Below are 22,348 nucleotides of genomic sequence, written 5' to 3'. Positions count from 1 at the left end.
GGGCTGCTGACCCTAAAGTCTTTGAAAGTATGTGAGCAGTACCGCAACAATGACTTAGCCACCCAGTTTATTTTTCTACTATGGACAGATTTCTTTGTGTAAGCAGAGATTGAAGTTTATCAGCATTGTAGCTGCTGTTTCTGTCCTGTCATTGTCAGGACATTAACATTGCAGCAGTTCATTCGTTGCTATAAACATTGGTTCTGTTGGTGGGCTGCGGGTGTCTCTGTGAATTCCTTGCTGTGTGTCTGGTTGGGAACCGTCGGTCTCTGACCTGATGTTCTGTTAATCTGAATGAGACACAGACTAGATCCTGTGGACGGGATTCTGTCTGCTTGTGACAAGTAGAAACATGTGGGATTTCTCTCCAGAATCTGGCAGCACCGCAAGCTACTCTCCCTTATTGTTTTCTATAATGAGGAGCTGAAGGTATTGGCGGTGGGTGAAGTTGCCCTGTAGATAGTCTTCGTCTCTGTGTACCATGCCTTGCCAGTCCTACCGCAGCAGTAATGGCTGTGATAGTGCGCAATATGAGTGGGAATTTGGTGCCAATGTGCTCCGTACTGCTTGCCATCTCTTACTTGTTATATTTTTTACTTGCTTTGAATCCAATCCAATGCATTGAATCCCCCAAAGGATTCCTGGAGCAATAACCCTCTCAGCAGCAGGCGGTTATTAACCCATTTTATTTTTAATGCTGATAAGTTGTTTTTATGCTGATGGCAGGGATAAAACATGTTATGTACCCAACAACGATCATCGGATAGCAGCTGCACTCTGTGAACACCTGCAAAAGAATTTGCGTCTTCACAGACGTAGCATTTATTATAAATAAAACTTGGCAAAAAAAAATATATATAACCAAAAAATACTTAATTGCAAATGGGCGTACAGCAGGCTAGCCCATTTCATGCCCTCAGTGCTTCCTCAGCAGCCCTTCGAGCAGGAAGAATTGCATTTTGGTTTTAAAAGATTATCTGGTGAAAGTTGGTTTGTAGATGATGATCTGTATGGTGCTAGAGAAAAATCAGTCAAACCTTCAATAAACTGGGAATGAGGATAAAGAGATAAAATAACCCAACTCTCTAAAGGGTATTTAAATTACAGCAAAGGGTGATTCTACTTTTTGCAGGTTTATTCTGTGCTGTTCTATTAAAATACTTTATTTACAGATTAGTCTCATAATAATGAGGGTACATTTTTAATTATGCTTTTTGTATGTTTATTTACCCCTCTCGCTTTGTCCTCACAGTTGAGCTATTTTTTTTTATATTCTCTTTACTCTGACACTACAGGGATTCAAGTGTGACTTTGCGCTAAATTGTGAATTTGTTCCTGTTGAATTTGGAGATATACGGCAAGTAAAGACCAGTTTTAAGAAGCTGATGAGAGCCTGTGTGCCAAGCAGTGTTGCTGCAGACTCCGAATTAACCTTCCTTAAATCCCTGGGCGAGTCGGAGTGGTTCTTGCAGGTAACGCACGTACAGATACTGCTTTGAGACTGGGTATTGTGGCGCTTTATGGGAGCATGAGAAATAACTGTCTCTGTTCTCTTTTAGCTTCACCGGATAATCCAGCTTTCTGTGATCATCTCAGAACTGATGGAGAGCGGATCCTCCGTCATGGTTTGCTTAGAAGATGGATGGGATATAACCACGCAGGTAAATCCAAAACCAATTAGTGTTATATAATGGGTGGCTAGATGGGCCCATGTTTGTTTTTCACGAGTGCTTGTGAATGAGTAATATACATTTTTAGGCATGCAGGATACATTTTATGTAATGTGTTTATTTTGTAGGTTGTGTCTCTGGTGCAGCTTCTCGCGGATCCCTTTTACCGGACTCTGGAAGGGTTTCGGCTGCTCATGGAGAAGGAATGGCTTTCATTTGGCCATAAGTTTAGTCAGCGGAGTAACCTCTCAGTCAGCAGTCAGGGCAGTGGCTTTGTGCCGATCTTCCTGCAGTTCTTAGACTGCGTTCATCAGGTGCGTGTCTGTATCGTGTTTCTGGAGTACTTTATCAGTATATTATATATTTATTGTAAGTGTTTCATGAATTACATGGTACATCCAAGCAGGAAAACTTAATAGCCCCTATACTGACAGAGAGGTAGTGATGTTTCAGCACATATTCCCAACTTTCTATGTTCTTTCCCCCTGAACTCTGTGTGGCTCGTGCTCAATGAAAGCACAGCCGGAAACAAGCTCATTCTGCACAGCCAGGTATGCTTTAAAAAAAGCCAGGGTTTTTAAAAAAAAAAAAATTCCCACCTAAGCAAATGCGGCTTTAGCCCACATAGCCCCACCTAGCGGCACCTGTGTATCCAAGTAAAGGTGAACTTGGCCATCCTCTAAACCGCATTCTTCCTTAAGGACAAACTAGTTTTCCTGACACTATATAATCCTTAGGTCCCCCCTCCGCTGGGCTGAAGGGGTTAAAATCCATTCAGCCACTTACCTTTATCCAGTGCCGGGCTCCCTCGGCGCTGGTGACCTCTCCTCCCCCTTTCCAACGTCAGCACCCGAGTGGAGGCGGACGCATTTCTCAATGCTTTCCTTATAGATGTTCTGCATGCTCAATGTGATTTTCGCATCCAGCGTCGCAGATGCGCCTCTAGCGGCTGTCAGGAAGACAACCACTAGAGGCTGGATTAACCCTGCAGTGTAAACATAGCAGTTTCTCTGAAACTCTGTTTACATGTGAAGGGTTAAAACCTGGGGGACCAGGCACCCAGACCACTTCATTGAGCTGAAGTGGTCTGGGTGACTGTAGTGGTCCTTTAAGGCTGGCTGAGCATGATGAGATTTGTAATTAACAAGCACATTAATTGAGGCGGTTTGTCAATGTTAGAATATTCCTTATTAAACTGTACTGATTTTTCACCCAGCTGTGATAACGTTATGCCTTTCATGGCCATTTTAATTGAAATATTTTACTAGTTACTGGAGACCTTGCCTTGATGTCCCATACCAGATGTGAAGCACAAGGAGTCTCTCTGCTGAGGACAAATACCCCAAATCTGCCCAGAACCAAAGCCAACACAATGGACTAACTTAGCAAAATAATAACTAGCACACCCCAAACCTCGGGGGGATTAGAAAGCAATATCAACCAATCCAGCATTCATAATATTTGTCCATATTTAGTAAGAAGATAATTGGTGAGTCACTGATTTAGTGGAATTCCATCTTCCATGCCTTGCCACTGGGGTATCTCAGCCGTTTCTAGCTTTATCCAGTCACTTTTTCTTGCAAAGACATTATGTGACGATTGAGGCAGCTTATAAAAACCTGTTTATGCCAAATCTCACAGGTGTCAGCTGAGTCATTAATGTAAAAATCCTCCCAGTGAAGAAAGCAGTCTGTTAGGGTTTCTAAAAGTCTAAAGACCGGTTTGTCTAATCAACTATTCACCGAAAACCATTTCATCTTTCTGGGTAAATCAGAACCAAATGATTGCTGCCACCCGACAGAATAAACTCTGCCTAATTCGCTTGCAGAAAAAGCATGGAGGACGTTTCACAGCCAGACCTGCATGAGAGAGCTTATTCTCCAGTTTGGGAAACGTTTCCATTTAGGGAATTTCTGGTTTCATAGTTTCACTTTAAATTAGAGGATTTTCAGTAGCTGCACTCTTCACCCTCTGCATGACAGAATGAGTAGTAGATACCTAGAACAGCTTTTCAGTAGAAGCGGTAAAGGCTAACAGTGATATAGAAAGGGTAGTAGATACCTGGAATAGCCTTCCAGTGGAAGCAGTAAAGGCTAACAGTGATATAGAAAGGGTAGTAGATACCTGGATAAGCCTTCCAGTGGAAGCAGTAAAGGCTAACAGTGATATAGAAAGGGTAGTAGATACCTGGAATAGCCTTCCAGTGGAAGCAGTAAAGGCTAACAGTGATATAGAAGGGGTAGTAGATACCTGCAATAGCCTTCCAGTGGAAGCAGTAAAGGCTAACAGTGATATGGAAAGGGTAGTAGATACCTGCAATAGCCTTCCAGTGAAAGCGGTAAAGGCTAACAGTGAAATAGAAAGGGTAGTAGATACCTTGAATAGGCTTCCAGTGGAAGCAGTAAAGGCTAACCGCAATATAGAAAGGGTAGTAGATACCTGGAATAGCCTTCCAGTGGAAGCAGTAAAGGCTAACTGCAATATAGAAAGGGTAGTAGATACCTGGAATAGCCTTCCAGTGGAAGCGGTAAAGGTTGACAGCAATATAGATAGGGTAGTAGATACCTGGAAGCAGTAAAGGCTAACATTATTTCCCATCTCCGATCTCCTGAATTGACTGCTGTGTAGATGAATGCAAGCCTACTTTTTCTGGAAATTAACTATTTTTTATTGATAAAATGCAAACATTCCCCAATCTACATCCACCTTGAACTGTCTGTGCAGCTTTCTGAATGAGTAAGATCAGTCCTGTGGGATGTTTGATAGGAAGCACAGTTACATTAAACCAAACATGTTGTCTTTTTACACTGTCAAATTGACATAAGAAAACGACCAGCACTGAGTCCTTCTGTCCATCTGTCTCTCTCTGCAGGTACAAATTCAGTTTCCGACTGAATTTGAATTTAATGGTTTTTATCTGAAATTCCTGGCGTTCCATCACGTATCCAACCGATTTAAAACTTTCCTGCTGGACTCTGACTACGAGAGGCTGGAGCACGGTATGGGGCCTTTTTATAAAACAAAGTCAGTCATTCCAGTGACTTTCTGAGGAATTGTAGTACTGTTTAAGGAAGACAAGGTTGATGAACTTGCAATCTATGTACAGAATGTATAAGAATGATGGATTGCTTCGAGAAATAATTACGGAGAGTAACATCTCGGGCAGCTTTGGAGACAACTGTAACCTCTCACACTCGCTTATCACTCTCATTTCATATAAACAGCTACCCATGCCCTCCTAATGTAATCCTTGGCCCCTTTTAATATTTAACCAATCCTAAAAGTAAAAGCTCAGCCCTCTATCTTGTAGACATGTACAGAAATTAGTTTTAGCCTATTCTTCTGAATCAAATTCCTTTTAATCCACACCTAAACATATCGATCCATGCAGAATTAATCTGTGGAGTCTTATTCAATGATTAAATCCTGGATGGATCGCTTTATTCAGTTTGGATTAAAAGGAATTTGATTCAGACAAACCTGCTTAATCTCATTTTTGCCCAAGTCTACGATCTAGTTTGAATGGTGTTTTACGCCCCAGCTATCCCTGTTCATATTTTACAATGATTGTAGTTCCCACAGTGTGACAGTGATACTAAGCCTTAGGAATTAGGGGATTTTGGCAGGCGGACACCCTCTTGTCTCACTAAGCAGACTTCGGGTAAGTGTTTCTTTTAGTCTTTAAGTGAAGTGGTGGTTTACTAGTACATCTCATAGTTTGCAGACTTGGAGAATATCTTCTCTCCCATATATTAAAAAAAACAGGCCTGTCATAATCCCATATTTAAACGACTTCTTCCTAGATACAAGATTTTTTGTATCTTAAAATCTATTTTTCTCTTTTTCAAGGAACGTTGTTTGAAGATAAAGGAGATAAGCACACGAGGAAGGGGATATGTATCTGGGACTGCATCGATCGAATGCACAGGAGGAGTCCAGTTTTCTTCAATTACTTGTTTGCACCAAGCGCAGTGGAGGTAAGAGAGAGAGATTGCTCACTGTATATTGTGTGTTTGGCTCCTCATACGGGCAACTGATCCAGCCATTTCTTACCACAGGCGTTAAAACCAAGTGCCAACATCTCCAACCTGAGAAAGTGGGAATATTACATGGAAGAGACGCTGTCGTCAGGACCCTCCTACGACTGGGTGATGGTTCCTTCCAGGTTAAACGCTGCGGAGGAGCTTGATCAAGCAGAGGACACTGCCCAGCAGGGGAAGAGGAAAGTAGTCTGGCCATGTTACGATGATGTCACAAAAGTACAGCCAGATGCCATCACGCACCTTATGAGTGTAAGCCGCATCCTTGGTTTGTGGTTGAATGGGATCCACCGTGTTTCACAAAGCTTATGTTTGCAGCAAATAAATGTTATTTGTTTATCTTCTATAAAGCTTTGCTTTGTTTTAGTTTTATTTTTTTTATTCTACATGAGTCCTGTAAGCAGCTCCATCCATTAATCAGCCGTATTGCGGTGTATAGTTATGCAGTGTTCCAGCAGATCCAACCATTTGTGCCAGTCCTAGCTATCGCCACCATGCACAGTCAGAGCCTGTTTACCCATAGGCTAGGTTAGAACCCGTGGCACATGGTCAGAGCCTAATTCCCTCTAGCGTAGAGTCAGATCCGGAGTACTGGTGCAGACATGTCACTTTATTAAAGTCGCTTCTTCTCCAGGGTTTTCACATGTTAGAATCAATTCTCAGGTTATTATACAAACAATCTGTGGAGCTGATGTGATCACCTTCCTGCTTCTTACAGAAATGCTTGTAAATTCTATAAGTACAATAGGTCACTTAACGGACAAGCAGGAATACTGAGAATGAATAGTCTTTTCAAAGCGTTTCTTTCAATGCTGGAGAAATGGTTGTTAATCTTGGCTCACTGTTACGGTCAGTGTCATCCTGAGGCATTCGCACATGTGAAAGTGTATAACCTTTCTAGCACTGCTGTATGGCGGATTTCCCCGTAAAATGTTTCAGAACAATCTGTCCTGATTTCAGGAAATTGAGAGGTTGGAGAACAAGTTAAACCAGAGTTCAGATCGGTGGCAGCTTCTGTGGGAAAAAGCAAAACTTAAACTCAAGGAAGATGCAAAAAAGGAGAATGTAAGTATGGTATTTATAGCGTGATGCTGGTTTATTGTAACAAATGACAAGTGTTTGGGCGATACTGACTGAGGGTCAGAATGTTTGCTGTAGTGTTGGGAGGAGCATTTGGGAACATATTCCTAATCGGTTAAACTCATTGGTTTAATTTCAGTGAATTAATCTTATCAATTCTACTGCCCCTGCAATCTCTTCCTTGCATTCCATTTCCCTTTTTCCTTGTTGCTCCTCTTTACAGCCATCCGTAAAACAGGAAGTTACAGGAAGTAGTTTGATGATATCATAGTTGGTGAATTAGAAAAGGCTGTTTTGGTGCTAGAATAAAGGTTTAATGTTTTTGTTCCTTTTAATAAAAGGACTTAGATGAAAATACATGTACATTTAATAATTCAGGAACATATAACTGTAGCAAAGTTGTTACACCTATGAGCAAATTGTTTTTTTCTCAGCATGATTGCTGTGTGTTTTTTAATTGTAGATAAATCTTGCCAATCCTACATCAGCCAACCTTCAATCCTATCAGAAGAGGTCAATGGTGCATCTTCCAGACAGTGGGCTGGGTGACGAACAGACTATCAGCTCCTCTCCTTCCAATGGAGTTGATAGAAGATCAGCAACTCTGTACAATCATTTCACCTCCAAAAACGAGGAGAACAGGTACGATGGCCAATCACATGTATGGCTGATTTTTATTAAATAAATATGTTCAGGGATAATCGGGGTTTGCATATAATATTAATTTATTAATGCAGGATCTCTGCATATCCAAATCCATTTTGTCTTCATAAGCTCCACCTATTCCATAACACACGTGGGTCGCTAGGTGATAATCCAAGCTTAATTGCACTTACTGCCAACGTATTATGTTCTAGTTGCCTGGGGTTTTGCAGTAAAAACATTGATTTTGCTTTGCAGTCCAGGATTGTGTGCCTTGATAAGCTGAATCTAATTTTTAAATATCTGTTGTCTTTACTAAAATGTCTCAGAGTCACTTTAGAGAGAATAAAATGTACATGGCTACCATCTGTAAGATTAAAGGACCACATGCACTTTAACGCTATGAATTGTATTTGGCTCAATAAATGATGGTGGGGCAAACGGCTGCTCTGTCTGCTTTGTCCTCCATGTTGGGTGAGGAGAAAAAATTACTTTAGATAAGTATATATTTTAATCTATACACTTGCTGGTGATAGCATAATCACATTGTATAGATTAGATATATATTTACCTCAATAAACTCGTCACCTAATCGATTTTTGAGTTTACATTTTTGTATGTTGTTTTTGGTTTGTTTACATGAAATTTTATGATTCTCTCCAGGTCATTTGAAGGCATTTTGTATAAAAGGGGAGCTTTGCTTAAAGGATGGAAACCTCGTTGGTTTGTTTTGGATGTTACAAAGCACCAGGTAAATGCAGCTTGCCTGCAGCTGCACTGGGACAAGAAGAGCCTTGTCTGTGGCTGCATTGGGTTTGAATAGGGGTTGCCCTTAGTTACAATAGGATGGGAGGCAAATCATTAGATGGGAGTCAACTAGGCTCTGATGGCATGGGAGGCAGGTTGGGTGCAATAGTAGAAGAGGTCGGTTAGGTGCAATGGTAGAAGAGGTAGGTTGGGTGCAATGGTAGGGGATATAGTTTGGGTGCAATGGTAGGGTGTGTGTAGGTTGGGTGCAATGGTAGGGGGTGTAGGTTGGGTGCAATGGTAGGGGATGTAGGTTGGGTGCAATGGTAGATGAGGTAGGTTGGGTGCAATGGTAGATGAGGTAGGTTGGGTGCAATGGTAGATGAGGTAGGTTGGGTGCAATGGTAGGGGAGGTAGGTTGGGTGCAATGGTAGGGGATGTAGGTTGGGTGCAATGGTAGATGAGGTAGGTTGGGTGCAATGGTAGATGAGGTAGGTTGGGTGTAATGGTAGATGAGGTAGGTTGGGTGCAATGGTAGATGAGGTAGGTTGGGTGCAATGGTAGATGAGGTAGGTTGGGTGCAATGGTAGATGAGGTAGGTTGGGTGCAATGGTAGATGAGGTAGGTTGGGTGCAATGGTAGATGAGGTAGGTTGGGTGCAATGGTAGATGAGGTAGGTTGGGTGCAATGGTAGGGGAGGTAGGTTGGGTGCAATGGTAGATGAGGTAGGTTGGGTGCAATGGTAGGGGATGTAGGTTGGGTACAATGGTAGATGAGGTAGGTTGGGTGCAATGGTAGGGGAGGTAGGTTGGGTGCAATGGTAGATAAGGTAGGTTGGGTGCAATGGTAGGGGAGGTAGGTTGGGTGCAATGGTAGATGAGGTAGGTTGGGTGCAATGGTAGATGAGGCAGGCTTCTGTGATGGAGGCAGACTTCCTTTAACTGCGTATATTCTTTGCTTTGCAGCTTCGATACTACGACTCTGGTGAAGACACCAGCTGTAAGGGACACATAGATTTAGCAGATGTGGAAACAGTTGTACCAGCTGGGCCAACTATAGGTGTGCCAAAACATGTGAACGAGAAAGCATTCTTTGATGTAAGTATTAGTTGAGCAGGAATAATCTGTTATAGTTTATAGGAACCAACATATTGCTTTAATTGACTTTAAATATAGAATAGATTGTGTTTATTAAATACTTAATTCAGACACTGGTTCTACAGGTGTAATGAGAATTCCATGTCTATATTTATTCCGTCAGTGTGTTACTTTATTAACGATGTTTGGTACTGTAACTCGGTGTTGGGAAATCTTCCTTTACTCAGAGGAAAGGTAGATGGTAATTGGAAGCAGACATTCAAACCATGTCATGGGTCTGTACAAAGAAGGGAAGGGCCCCAGATTCCAGTGCATGACATCGCACTCTAAACACGCTAAACATGGATAAGGAAGAAATAGCCTTGGAAACTCATACAAGATGCAGTTTAATGGTTTGCCGTCCACCTCACCCAGTGTCATGTTTCCATATTGTGTAATAACATAGAATTTATGGAACTGATCACAACATTAGCTTGCATTGTGAGCATGCTATGCTGAATTCACTAACAAGGCCCCTTACAGCAGGGGGTGAATGACAGACATCGAAAAAGTCCCATACTTTGCAGTAATTCATATTGTCTGCTGCTTGCACCTCTATTTGGCGTCTGCGAGGCTAGTGATTGCAAAAGCCAAGGAACAGAACCTCAGTATGACATAATGAAACACAGTAATGCACAGTACTATCTTGTGATGCTTGTGTGTATTTTATAGACCATGATTTTTATAGAATGTAGGAGACTTGTCTTCAGGTAAAAAGGTGCCTTACTCATGTCTGTAGAAGACACCTGCATATGGAAATCCCCCAAATGGCGTGGCAATCCTTTGGGCATCCACACTGTTAATACAAAGCAGCGTTTGTTCTGCATGTTATTTTCTGTGTCAGACTAAAGCTTACCTCCTTTCCTTTTGTACAACAGGTGAAAACCAGCAAGCGAGTGTACAATTTCTGTGCTCAGGACGCACAGAGCGCACAACAGTGGATGGACAAGATACAGAGTTGTATATCAGACGCGTAGAAATCTTTCAACAATGCAGCAGAATGGAGGAGTTTGTGTTTCTTCTAATTAAAGAGCAGTTTATTTCAGGTAACACCTCTCCCATGCGAAACACTATTAAAGCGGACGGCTTACACCCTGCTACCTGCAAAGTGTAAGGGAAAGTGACACTAAGTATTATTGCATTGCGGTGCTCTCTCTGGAACTTTCTGGCCTTTGAACCATTCCCATGATGTTTACTTTTGTGGCGTTTGTACGTGATTTAGGACTTTAAGGAAATGTGGAAATTTAATAAGGATTCTAAGTATGGAGTGCGATCGATCGGAAACTGGCAGGTTTGACGTGTTTACAAAACAGTTCTGTATATTTATTCCTTGATTTTATTCTATGTTTGCATCCATTACGGGGACGGGGGGGGTGAAGTACAGTTAAAACATTTTTTTTAATTTTTTTTTTTTTATTGCAACTGTACCGTAAGAATAGCGAATCAGATCAACGCAGGAATTATCATTCGACACACTACTCCTAGCACTTGCACTTACAACAATGAACCACAGTCATCTCTACCCAGGGAAATTCCCTAAATATATTTCACTATGTACAGAAATTGTGTAAAATGTGAAGTGATTGATCTCTTAAATGAATTCCTTCGATATATATATATATATATATATAACATTTTATCCAGGACACTGGATACATTTATGTTTTTTTACCCTTTACGTATCAGAGGAGTGAGCAATGGTTTTCGTTATTAAAGATCCCTCTGCGACTTTAAAGGGTTAAACGAGGGATATTTACAGCCAAAATGTAGGCAGCCACGCGCAGTGTTCAGAACGGCGTCATTCACTAGCCAATAGGATTTTAAACACATGTTCACGTGGTTGCCATCTGTCTCCGGGTTTGTACTGTATATAAATAATTTTGTAATGTTTTCAGATTAAAACTATGCTTGTAATTTAACAACAGAACCTCTCTTGGTGACAAAGGCGTTGCAGCTTCCTCCAGCAGTTATTTTGTGTTAAATTAACCCAAACTCACTTTGTTACTGACGACCACTTTTTATTTGTTTAATTTCCCTAAAGCCACACTATCTCGCTGCGCAGAACTCTTCAAATTGGAGAAAAAAATGCTGCCCAGTAGGAACAAGTTTTTTTACTTTTGTTTTTTATTATTATTTGAAATGAAGGCACATGTCAGATTTAGTCTTGAGTCTAAGTTGTCACAGGTGAAAAGTCACACTTTGCACATTTATATTTTTCTTTGTAAATTAAGTACTTTTCTAAACGTACTTTGTAAAATACGGAACCCATTGCTCATTAGATTGCGTTGGAGAAAAAAATGTAAACACTTTATTTTTTAACTGGTTTTAACAATTTTATGTATTTGTTATACGTATAAAGCCATCTCTTGTAATAAATATATTGCTGTAAATAAATCAATGCAGTGAACATGCGCCCAGTGTTTATTACAGAATTATCTGTTTATTCTACTATATACACACATGAACACGTTCTAGAACTTCGTGTCCCTGCTTGCAAACAGGTGAATTATTGAGAATGGTTGTGGCGAATTGTCATTCAGGTGTCTCTTTATAATTTTTCACTAATATGTGAACTTGGGAGATTTGTGCATTAAAAACAAATGTTGCGTTGTGTCCGCATTAGGAAAACAATCAGACCCTTATTTTCCGTGGTTGCGAAGGCTCTGTGCTCCTGCCATCCTCCATATTAAACCTGCAGGTTTCTGTAGTTGCCTGTTGGAGTGATGTGATTGGCTGATTAACACAGCACAGGGAAGCAACCTCCATCGAGAGCTCAGCCACGCTAGAGAAGCTGGGGAGGGTTGTTTTGGAGTTGTGCATGAATGGGAGTATGAATATGTGTACCACTGGCAGTATGGATCTCTGGCCCCCACAAGAGGCTACAACATAGGCCCCCAGTCAAATTGGCTTTGAAACTCCCGCTGTGTTGCATCTGCAAAGGACGGAAAGAATCCCAGCTCCTGTGGTTCTGAAACTGTCAGCGTCTGGTAAAAATGATCTAACAAGGCATTTTCGCATTAAATACTAGGATTCTTTACAAAAGAAAGTTAAAGATTAATAGGAGAACTGCCACTACACCAGTGAATAAAACATTGCTAATCTCCTGTAACTTGTGTTAAGCTTTTTTTTTTTTTTTTTTTTCAATTCATGCTCTGTTTTTTATTAAATCTATTTAGAAGATTTAGAAATTGCCTTCTCAGTCTAGTTTCACTGAATTGGTGGAGAAACACATCTTCAACTCGAGTTACCAAAGATGTTTATTGTGTGTGGTATTGTTTTTGTTTGTTTGTTTTTGGGGTGTCAAAATTGCTATCTACTAACTGCCATAACTTTGTTGTTATGGAGTGCTCGCTTTCCAGATAGATTAACTAATTTGAGAGTGAGCAATTCAAAGGAAACCACAGAAGCTGCAACATTATTTGGTATTAAATTGCATAACTGATATACATAGTGAAACCGGGTGTAAGGTTGAAGTTGCATTTCTACATTTAAAGGAACACTATAGGGTCAGGAACACAAACATGTATTCCTGACCCTATAGTGCTAAAACCACCATCTAGCTCCCGTGGCCTCTCCTTGCCCCCCTAAATATAGTAAAATCTTATTTCTGTTCAAGTCTCCAGCTCCTGGCTCTGCCCCGATCTGCCTGCTTGGCTGACATCATCAGAATGTATTTTCTGAGCCAATCACAATGCTTTCCCATAGGATTGGCTGAGACTGTCAAGGAGGCAGATCCGGGGCAGAGCCAGCACAAGCCAAACACAACCCTGGCAAATCAGCATCTCCTCATAGAGGTGCATTAAATCAATGCATCTCTATGAGGAAAGTTCAGTGTCTCCATGCAGAGGGTGGAGACACTGAATGTCATTGCTGCACAGTTTGCAGCACTTCCACAGGAAGCACCTCTGCTAGCCAGTGGAGGTGTTCCTAGGCTGTAATGTAAACACAGAGAAGTGGCCAGTGGAGGTGTTCCTAGGCTGTAATGTCCCAATGTACAGCGCTACAGAATGTGATGGCGCTATATAAATAATAAAATAATAATAATGTAAACACAGAGGGGTGTCCAGTGGAGTTATCAGTAGGCTGTAATGTAAACATTGCCTTTACTCTGTAAATACAGTGTTTACTGCAAAAAGCCTGAAGGGAATGATTATACTCACCAGAACAAGTACAATAAGCTGTAGTTGTTCTGGTGACTATAGTGTCCCTTTAATTTTATTTTTCACAGGCATATATACTTAAAAAAATATCGCAGATAATAAAATTATAAAAAAAAATCCTGGAAAGGATCCTTTTTAAGTTAACTTGGCTCAGCACTGAAAGACATTAACGTTAAATCTTTACTCGATGGAATTTCACATTCAGTAAAGCCATTTTACAAATGTTTCTTGTTTTTAAGAATGTATTCTCTGGTATTCTGGAATTTGTTAAAGTGAGCAGCAGAGGTGCAGTTTATAATGATACATCTTTTTTTCAGACACATATCTTAATCTAATGTGTGTTTGGGGAACATTTTACTTGTCTAATATGTTTTTTAAAAGACCCACTTTGTCAAATTATAATAGTCGCTTAGCGGTATCTATGAAATATACACACACTGTATTCCTACTGCACTTACCTGTAAAGTGCTGAGTACACCTTTTAGCGCTATGTAAATAATACTAAATGAGGAGCACATCGTGTACTCTTCATATAGGATTATTTAAAGATTGTTTAGGTCCTTGGGGAAATAGGACCTTTGAGTGAGCACCCAGTTTGGATATTTTGTTTCTACTGATATATCCTTATGTTATTCAATTAGTGTGCCTCAGTGGCATACTAACTAGGGCGTGAAGGGGAACTGTCTGCCCTGGGTCATTAAGCCGTGGTTGAGCATCACAACATAATCATGTGAAGGAGGTGCAACGCTGCTCCGTGTGGACGTACTCCTCCCGGTCTGCCTTTGCCCTGAGCCTTAGACATTGGATGCGAGTGGAGCCGCGGCGGCAGTGCCTCAGTAGCAAAGAGCAGCAAGCAGGCAATCCATCATCCCTGTTATCAACGGTGAATCTGCTAATGTTATGATATGTGGGGGGGTAGGGATTTGTGGGGGGGAGGAGGATTTGTAGAGGAGGCAGGAGTTTTGTAAGGGGAGCAGGGATTTATTAAGGGCTGGACAGGGGTATGTGGGGGGGGAGCAGGGATTTATAGGGGATGGCAGGTGATTGTAGAGGAGGGCTGGGATTTTTTGGGGGGAGCAGGGCTTTGTAGTGGGAGCAGGAGTTTTGTGAGGGGAGCAGGGATTTATTAAGGGCTAGGCAGGGGGTATGTTGGGGGGAGCAGGGGTTTATTATAGGGGATGGCAGGTGATTATAGAGGGGGCAGTGGTTTTGTGGGGGGAGCAGGGCTTTGTAGAGGGGGCAGGAGTTTTGTGGTGGGAGCAGGGATTTTTTAGGGGCCGGACAGGGAGTATGTGGGGGGGGGGGGGAGGGGAGCAGGGATTTATAGAGGGGGGCAGGGGTTTTGTGGTTGGAGTAGGGCTTTGTAGAGGGGGCAGGAGTTTTGTAGAGGGGGCAGGGTTTTTTTAGGGTCTGGACAGTCGGTATGTGGGGGAGCAGGGATTAATAGGGGGTGGCAGGTGTTTGTAGAGGGGGCAGTGGTTTTGTGGCAGAAGCAGGGTTTTGTGGGGGAGCAGGGATTTTTTAGGGGCTGGACAAGGTCTATGTGGGGGGGAGCATGGATGTAGAGGAGGGCAGGGGTTTTGTGGTTGCAGTAGTGCTTTGTAGTGTGGGCAGGAGTTTTGTGAGGGGAGCAGGGATTTATTAAGGGCTGTAAAGGGGGTATGTGGGGGGAGCAGGGGTTTATAGGGGATGGCAGGTGATTGTAGGGGGGGCAGGAGTTTTGTGGGGGGGGAGCAAGGATTTTTTCAGGGTCTGGACAGGGGGTATGTGGGGGAGCAGGGATTAATAGGGGGTGGCAGGTGTTTGTAGATGGGGCGGCAGGTGTTTGTAGAGGGGGCAGTGGTTTTGTGGGGGGAACATGGCTTTGTAGAAGGGGCAGGAGTTTTGTGGGGGGAGCAGGGATTTTTTAGGGACCTGGACAGGGGGTATGTGGGGCAGTGGTTTGTAGAGGGGATCATGGCTTTGTATGGGGTGGCAGAAGTTTTGTGAGGGGAGCATGGATTTGTGTGTGGGGGGGGGGGGCGGGCTGGTTTTTCTTTTTAGAGACGGGGGCAGGAAGTTTTGTAGAAGGAAGGGGGGCAGCAGATTTTCATTCATAATGTATTTTGATACATAAACATATATTAATGTCAAAATTCACTTTGTAAATTTTATTACATACATATATATATAAAAATTCTTGAAAACATAAAAAAAACAATTGCGGGTGCTTCTTTACATTTTAAAGGAGGGGGGGTGCCAATCACAGGATCCGCCCCGGGTGCCAAATACTCTAGGTATGCCTCTGGTAGGCCTACCTTCTTAATTATATTGCAGTGCTATATAAATAAACATATACACACACACACTGTATATGTATTGTGTTCATTGAACCTGCCTCTACTGTAATATAACCTGTAAAGTGCAAAATACACCTGTTAGTGCTATATAATAACAAAGTATTTAACCAGAAAAGGTACATTCAGATTACTCTGGTTTTGAAGTACATCCTGAGGATGTTAGCTTAGCGAAACATCCAGGGATTGTTGCTATTACCCCCCAATTTAATGGTACTCATTTTATCTGCCTCGGAGGATGAAGGGCTGAGTCAACCCTGCCGGGATTTGATCCTACGACCCAATGATTGAACAGTAGTCCACAGAGCTATCTCACCGGCTCAAACTAAAATATACACACACTGTGTACCTACTGCACTTACTGTATCTCCCTTTACTGTAATATAACCTGTAAAATGCTGAGTGCACCTGTTAGGATACCAATACAATTGTACATACAGTACAAAACCTCTGTTTAGTTTAATTATCCATCCCCTCACATGTAGTGAAGTTATCTTTGAGCTGTTCGATATGCTGTCTGTCTCATTATCCTTATATTGAGCATAACATTACATCACTTTGCATTCCGTTTAATATCCCACTATTTTTGTTTTTTCCTTTCTGTGTGTGTGTGCGCCTTGTAATTAAATGCTGTAATTGTAATATCTCTCAGTGGTAACAGGTGTAAATCCAAAAATAGAAAGCGTTTTCCCCCTGCCATTTCAGCATGCAGTCGCCAGGAGTATGACCAATTCCAGAAATATGGTCAAATTAGCGAATTCTTTCAACATCTGCTGCAGCGATGTTGAGTTCGGAAGAGGCTTGAGTTAAGAACGAGTTGTCCTTTTGGAGGTAACAGATGGAATGATTGTGGCCTGATGGAACAATTAGAATTTCGGTGAAGTGAAGCTCCCTATGAGGATATACCCATCAAATTCCCAATTCCCAGATTAGAAACTGCACTTCGTTTTACATGGAGTGAGTCAAAAGAGAACAAACATATTGGAAATGAAAAACGTTTTGGATTAGAGGAAAATCAGTTTGTAAATGTGTAAAATGTGGTGGTACCACCCCAAAAAGGATAATTTGTTTAGAAAGAACATATTCCACAGCGCTGTACAACAGATTTAAAAAAAACTAAAAAACTGTTGCTGCGTGTGATAAAACAAACCAGGGGAACAGTAACTGGTGCCTTGCTCAAACTTGCTTACACTCTAAGAAATTGGAAATAGAAACTATATATATTTAAATAGAATAGAACTAAATATGTTGATTTAATTTAAACTAAATGCTTTGGCCTATTTTAGGTATTCGGTGTGAAAATGGCTTCGTTTTCACGTTCTGAACAACATTATAGATTTTGAGCTAATTATTGCTTCCTTGAGAACAGGGGACAACGCAAAAAGTCAGGGACCGTCCGTCTTTCCTGCACAATGGACATCTGAGAACTGTGTCAAATAAACCTAGAGGTAAGTGTAAAACATTGCCTACCCCCCTCCTCCCCTCCCCACACCCCCTAATATAATATATACATGTTACAAGTGGATGAGACTTCCCAAAGTATCAAAAATGTTACATCGAAACTGTAGCCATATATGTGCCTTGGTATATTAAAAATGGGTTTTGACTTTAAATCCCAGCAAAATTTGTTGTTCTTAGGGTTTCTTTGTTTACGTACTGCATTATGCAGTATAGGAGAAATTGTGTCTTACATACATAAAGAAAATGCAAAACATTACAGAACAGCACCCAAGGGTTTTTTTTTTTTGTTTTTTTTTTAATATTAACTTTGCCCTTTAATTATAGTTAATAGCCCACTTCACAGAAAGATATTCAGGTCCTGAAACTTTGACAGTTACTAGCTTGCACATGTAACAAATTAAAAAGTCCTCAGAGCTGTTGAAGAGTTGATCGTAGGAAAGTCCTTCAGCTGATTTAGAACAGAGCTCTATAAGGGACATCATATAATGTACCTGTAATGCTCATTAAACGGTGCAGACATGAGAGGCTTTATGTACTTTGTAGGACTGGCAGGCTGTATGGCACAATTACCCTTTTTTTTCTGGGACATTCTACATTTTGGGAGAGATACCTGGGTGTTAGAACCCAACATTCCCTTGATACTGTTCTAAACTAACTGGTCCTAACATCTTTGACCTATCATTACATCCTCTGCCTCGTCTCCAATGAGAAATCGGCCAGTGCATCTTTCGAGGAGGCTGAATACAGCTAACTGGTAACGTCGCCTGAAGAAAGGTAGACCTTACCAAATCAACTTAAAGGGAAACTCCAGTGCCAGGAAAGCAATCCCTCTCCCTCCCACCCACCAATCCCCAGTTACTGAAGGGGTGAAAACCCCTTCAGTCAATTACCTGAGGCAGGGGCGATGTCCCTCGTCGCTGCTTCCTCCTCCCCCGCCGCTCCTCCTCTGCCGCTCCTCCTCTGCATTGCGTTGGCCGGTGGGCAAGACTGATCCCGCCCACTGGCCGAGGAGACCTAATGCGCATGCGCGGCAATGCCGCGCATGCGCATTAGCGCTCCCCGTAGGAAAGCATTGAAAATGAAATTCAATGCTTTCCTATGAGGATATGAGCGACGCTGGAGGTCCTCACATAGCGTGAGGATGTCCAGTGACACGCTAGCACAGAAAATCTGTGCAAGGAACCAATAAGTGCCCTCTAGTGGCTGTCTAGTAGACAGCCACTAGAGGTGGAGTTAACCCTGCAAGGTAATTATTGCAGTTTATAAAAAACTGCAATAATTACACTTGCAGGGTTAAGGGTAGTGGGAGTTGGCACCCAGACCACTCCAATGGGCAGAAGTGGTCTGGGTGCCTGGAGTGTCCCTTTAAAAACAACATTGCTCTGACTTTAAATGTAGACGAAGATTGTGTGTGCGTTCCCAGTTCCAGTAGTATTGCTGGTATTCTCCACAACATTTCTCGAGTTTCGTTGTAGCCAGAAAGTTGTCACTGATCAGCATTTTGGCTTTGTATGGCCAAATACCTGTCAGCGGAAGGAGACACTGTACAGAGTATATTGGCTGCTGCTTTTTTAAATGACTTTCCCACGGATTAGGTAACATGCGCAGAGCTTTATGTGCTAAACATTGTAACTAAAATTAGTGACAAAACAAAGAAGCAATGTAGTTTGGCACCTGAACATGATTGACATCGTAGTATTAAACATTGCCAATCAAAGAATCTGGGAAAGCAATGCATTTTTAATCTGAAACATCTAGAGCAATGTACTTTGTCTTGTAGACTGAACCTAATGAGATCTTTTCGATATTTTTATCCTGGGCTCCAAAGCCGGTTTTATTCCCCCCTGCAAGGTCAAAGTTTATAGTATTTTAAGTGCAATGATTTGCTGTACTGTAAAGGCCAAAATCACAGTTCGGCATGCTATCAAACTTCATCCCGTCTGTGACCTAGATAGGTTTTTTTCTAACTGGAAGACAGTCATGCAATAATACTATTAGACTGGGCTCAGCAGGAAGGAGCTCCCTTTCTGACCCTGTCGGTGGAGAGAAGACCTACGAAGAAGTAAGTAGAAGTATAGATCAGGGTGTTGCAGTGGATGTGATCTATTTGGACTTTGCCAAGGCATTTGATACAGTTCCACACAATAGATTAGTGTTGAAAATGCTTGTTCTTGGGTAGAACATTGGCTTAAAAACAGAGTACAAAGAGTTGTGATTAATGGTCAGAGGTGGCAAGTGGTGTCCCTCAGGGTTCTGTACTGGGACCCCTTCTATTTAACATCTATTTAATATCTTTCTAAATGATCTTGAAAAAAGCATTGAAAGTCATGTTTCAGTGTTTGCAGGTGACACGAAACTCTGTAAAGTAATACAATGTGAGAAAGATATGACTTTGCTGCAGAGGGATTTAGATAGACTGGAGGACTGGGCACTCAAATGGCAGATAAAATTTAATGTTGAAAAATGCAAAGTTATGCACTTCGGCGTAAAGAATGCACAAGCAACGTATACCCTTAATGGAAGCGAATTCGGGATAACAACACATGAAAAGGATTTGGGGATTGTTATAGACAACAAACTATGCAACAATGTGCAATGTCAATCAGCAGTGGCTAACACCAGTAAGGTATTGTCATGCATGAAAAAGGGCATTCATTCTCGGGATGAGAATATCATTTTGCCTCTTTATAAATCACTGGTAAGACCACAAATTGAACATGCTGTGCAATTTTGGGCATCTGTTCTAAAAAATGATATTTTGGCACTAGAAAAAGAGCAGAGGCGGGCTACAAAATTAATTAAAGGAATAGAATAAAAATGATATTTTGGCACTAGAAAAAGAGCAGAGGCGGGCTACAAAATTAATTAAAGGAATAGAAAGGTTAACTAATTTAAACCTCTTTAGTTTAGAAAAATGTCGCCAGAGAAGGGGATATGATAACATTATACAAATATATTCGGGGCCAATACAAACCATTGTGTGGAAATCTATTCACACACCGGACTTTACATAAGACACGAGGTCATGCGTTTAGACTGGAAGAAAGAAGATTTCGTCTAAGGCAAAGGAAAGGTTTTTTTTACTGTAAGAACAATAAGGATGTGGAATTCTCTGCCTGAAGGAGTGGTTTAATCAGAGTCCATACAGATGTTAAAACAGCAACTAGATGCATACTTGCAAAAACAGAATATTCAAGGATATAATTTTTCAATGTAGGGTAATAACTGCTTGATCCAAGAATAAATCTGACTGCCATTCTGGGGTCAAGAAGGCATTTTTTTCCTAGTTTGTTGCAAAATTGGAAGTGCTTCAAACTGGGTTTTTGTTTGCCTTCTTTTGGATCAACAGCAAAATACATATGTGAGGAAGGCTAAACTTGATGGACGCAAGTCTCTTTTCAGCTATTTAACTATGTAACTATGTAAATATGACTGGGTCGGATGGGGATTTTTGAGGAAGGTTTTGGCCTGATTTGGTCTAATAGGCTGGATAGCTAATGAGATTGGTACGTTATATTCATCTCCTTCAGCTAGATTGGTGGGACAGGATTTTTGTACGGATTGGTTTAATATATCAAATGGAACGAGGCAGGGGTGCCATTTATCCCCTTTATTATATATCTATCTATAGAACCCCTTGCTATTAATATAAGAAGCAACCCTCAGATCAAAGGGGTGATATTTAAAGACAGGGAATTAATGATATGTCTATATGCCAATGACATACTTATACCAGTAACAGATCCATATCTCTCTCTACCACAATTAATGCAGGAATCTAAAAGATATATTATTCTATATATTATTCTATTCTAATTAAAAATATTGAAGCCAATAACCTTAAAAGACTTAAAAAGGATTTTGATTTTACTTGGACATCAAAGGCCATACGATATATAATGATACTGGAAGAACATTTTTTAAAAAAAAAACTCCTTAAACATACCAAAACATACAAACATGCTATTAAGGGAATGAAGATATTATGAAATCTCTTGGTGGGGGAGAATTAATACTATCAAAGAATATATCTTCCCCAAGTGGGCATACTTATTTGGAATGATCCCAATGGCAATCCCAAATCAATGATTGGATATCATACAATCCAGCTTTACTAATTATATCTGGAGAGGTAAAAGACTCAGAATAAATACTCAGATTTTGTCCAGAAAAGACCACCGGAGGGGTGTAGGATATCCAATAATCAGAAACATCTATCAGGTGATTATGATTACCCACACCCATAAATTACAAGTTAGCGATTTGAAGGATCAGGCGTGGTATAAATTGGAAGCAAGTAGAGTAGGCATTGATAACCTGGGTTTTCTATTGTGGAATGATATAGGAAGGAAGACCAGTATTAATGATACAAAGAATTCATGAATGATGTCACAAATATTGAAAAAAGGGCAAGGTATAAAGAAAGATCTAAAAAGTAATAATAAGATTTATAAAGGTTCTTATAATAGAATATTGGAGACCGTAATGCCTGACATTGATTTAAGAAGTTGGACTAAACAACGGGAATGTACAAAAGGGGAAATATGTGAGAATTATCAAATATTATCTTTTGATAAATTGAAGCAGAAATTGAACCTCTCTCAACAAGATATATTTAAATACCCTTGAGTTCAAGGGTTTCTTAAGGAACATCTATTAAAGTCGAATAATGATATAATCATTCGATGGTACAAGTAAAAAATTATCTATTTCTAATGCATGGAAATTATTAAACCTGAAAACTTTGATATTGAAATCATCTCCTATGAAACAATGGGGAAATGTTTTAGTGATCTCTATAAATTATAGGGTTTGGGATTCTACACTTTTAAAAATCAAAAAACATAAACATTGTCTTAACATCTTAGAGACACAAGTAAAAGTCATGTATAGGTGGTGCATGGTGCCAGTGAGGCTGTCTAGGATCTCCCCGTCTAATCCTCCAGTTTGTTGGAGATGTTTACATCAGGAGGGAACCATATATCATATATGTTGGAATTGCCCTAGAATAGTTCAATTTTGGGACTTAGTATTTAAAACTGTAAAGGATATTATTGGAAGACCTTTGATTAAAAA

The 22,348-nt window shown here is 40.8% G+C and overlaps 1 protein-coding gene across 2 annotated transcripts in view; it reads left to right on the top strand.

The window, feature by feature from the left end:
- The window catches only part of SBF2 (SET binding factor 2), a 273,605-nt gene extending 261,900 nt beyond the window's left edge, over positions 1 to 11,705 (top strand). For both annotated transcript variants that reach the window (XM_063437862.1, XM_063437861.1), the window contains 11 exons: positions 1,296 to 1,472; positions 1,560 to 1,661; positions 1,799 to 1,984; positions 4,543 to 4,669; positions 5,520 to 5,647; positions 5,729 to 5,962; positions 6,671 to 6,775; positions 7,254 to 7,432; positions 8,096 to 8,183; positions 9,145 to 9,276; positions 10,194 to 11,705. In XM_063437862.1, the coding sequence (XP_063293932.1) occupies positions 1,296 to 1,472; positions 1,560 to 1,661; positions 1,799 to 1,984; positions 4,543 to 4,669; positions 5,520 to 5,647; positions 5,729 to 5,962; positions 6,671 to 6,775; positions 7,254 to 7,432; positions 8,096 to 8,183; positions 9,145 to 9,276; positions 10,194 to 10,292 (1,557 nt within the window). In that variant the 3' untranslated portion in view covers positions 10,293 to 11,705. The remainder of the gene's footprint in view (positions 1 to 1,295; positions 1,473 to 1,559; positions 1,662 to 1,798; positions 1,985 to 4,542; positions 4,670 to 5,519; positions 5,648 to 5,728; positions 5,963 to 6,670; positions 6,776 to 7,253; positions 7,433 to 8,095; positions 8,184 to 9,144; positions 9,277 to 10,193) is intronic.
- Positions 11,706 to 22,348: the final 10,643 nt, after the last annotated feature.

The sequence above is a fragment of the Pelobates fuscus genome, chromosome 12 (genome assembly GCF_036172605.1).
Source record: "Pelobates fuscus isolate aPelFus1 chromosome 12, aPelFus1.pri, whole genome shotgun sequence".
NCBI classification, from domain to species: Eukaryota; Metazoa; Chordata; class Amphibia; order Anura; family Pelobatidae; genus Pelobates; species Pelobates fuscus.
Note: the sequence above shows the minus strand (reverse complement) of the source record. Positions and strands in the feature narration are given on the sequence as shown.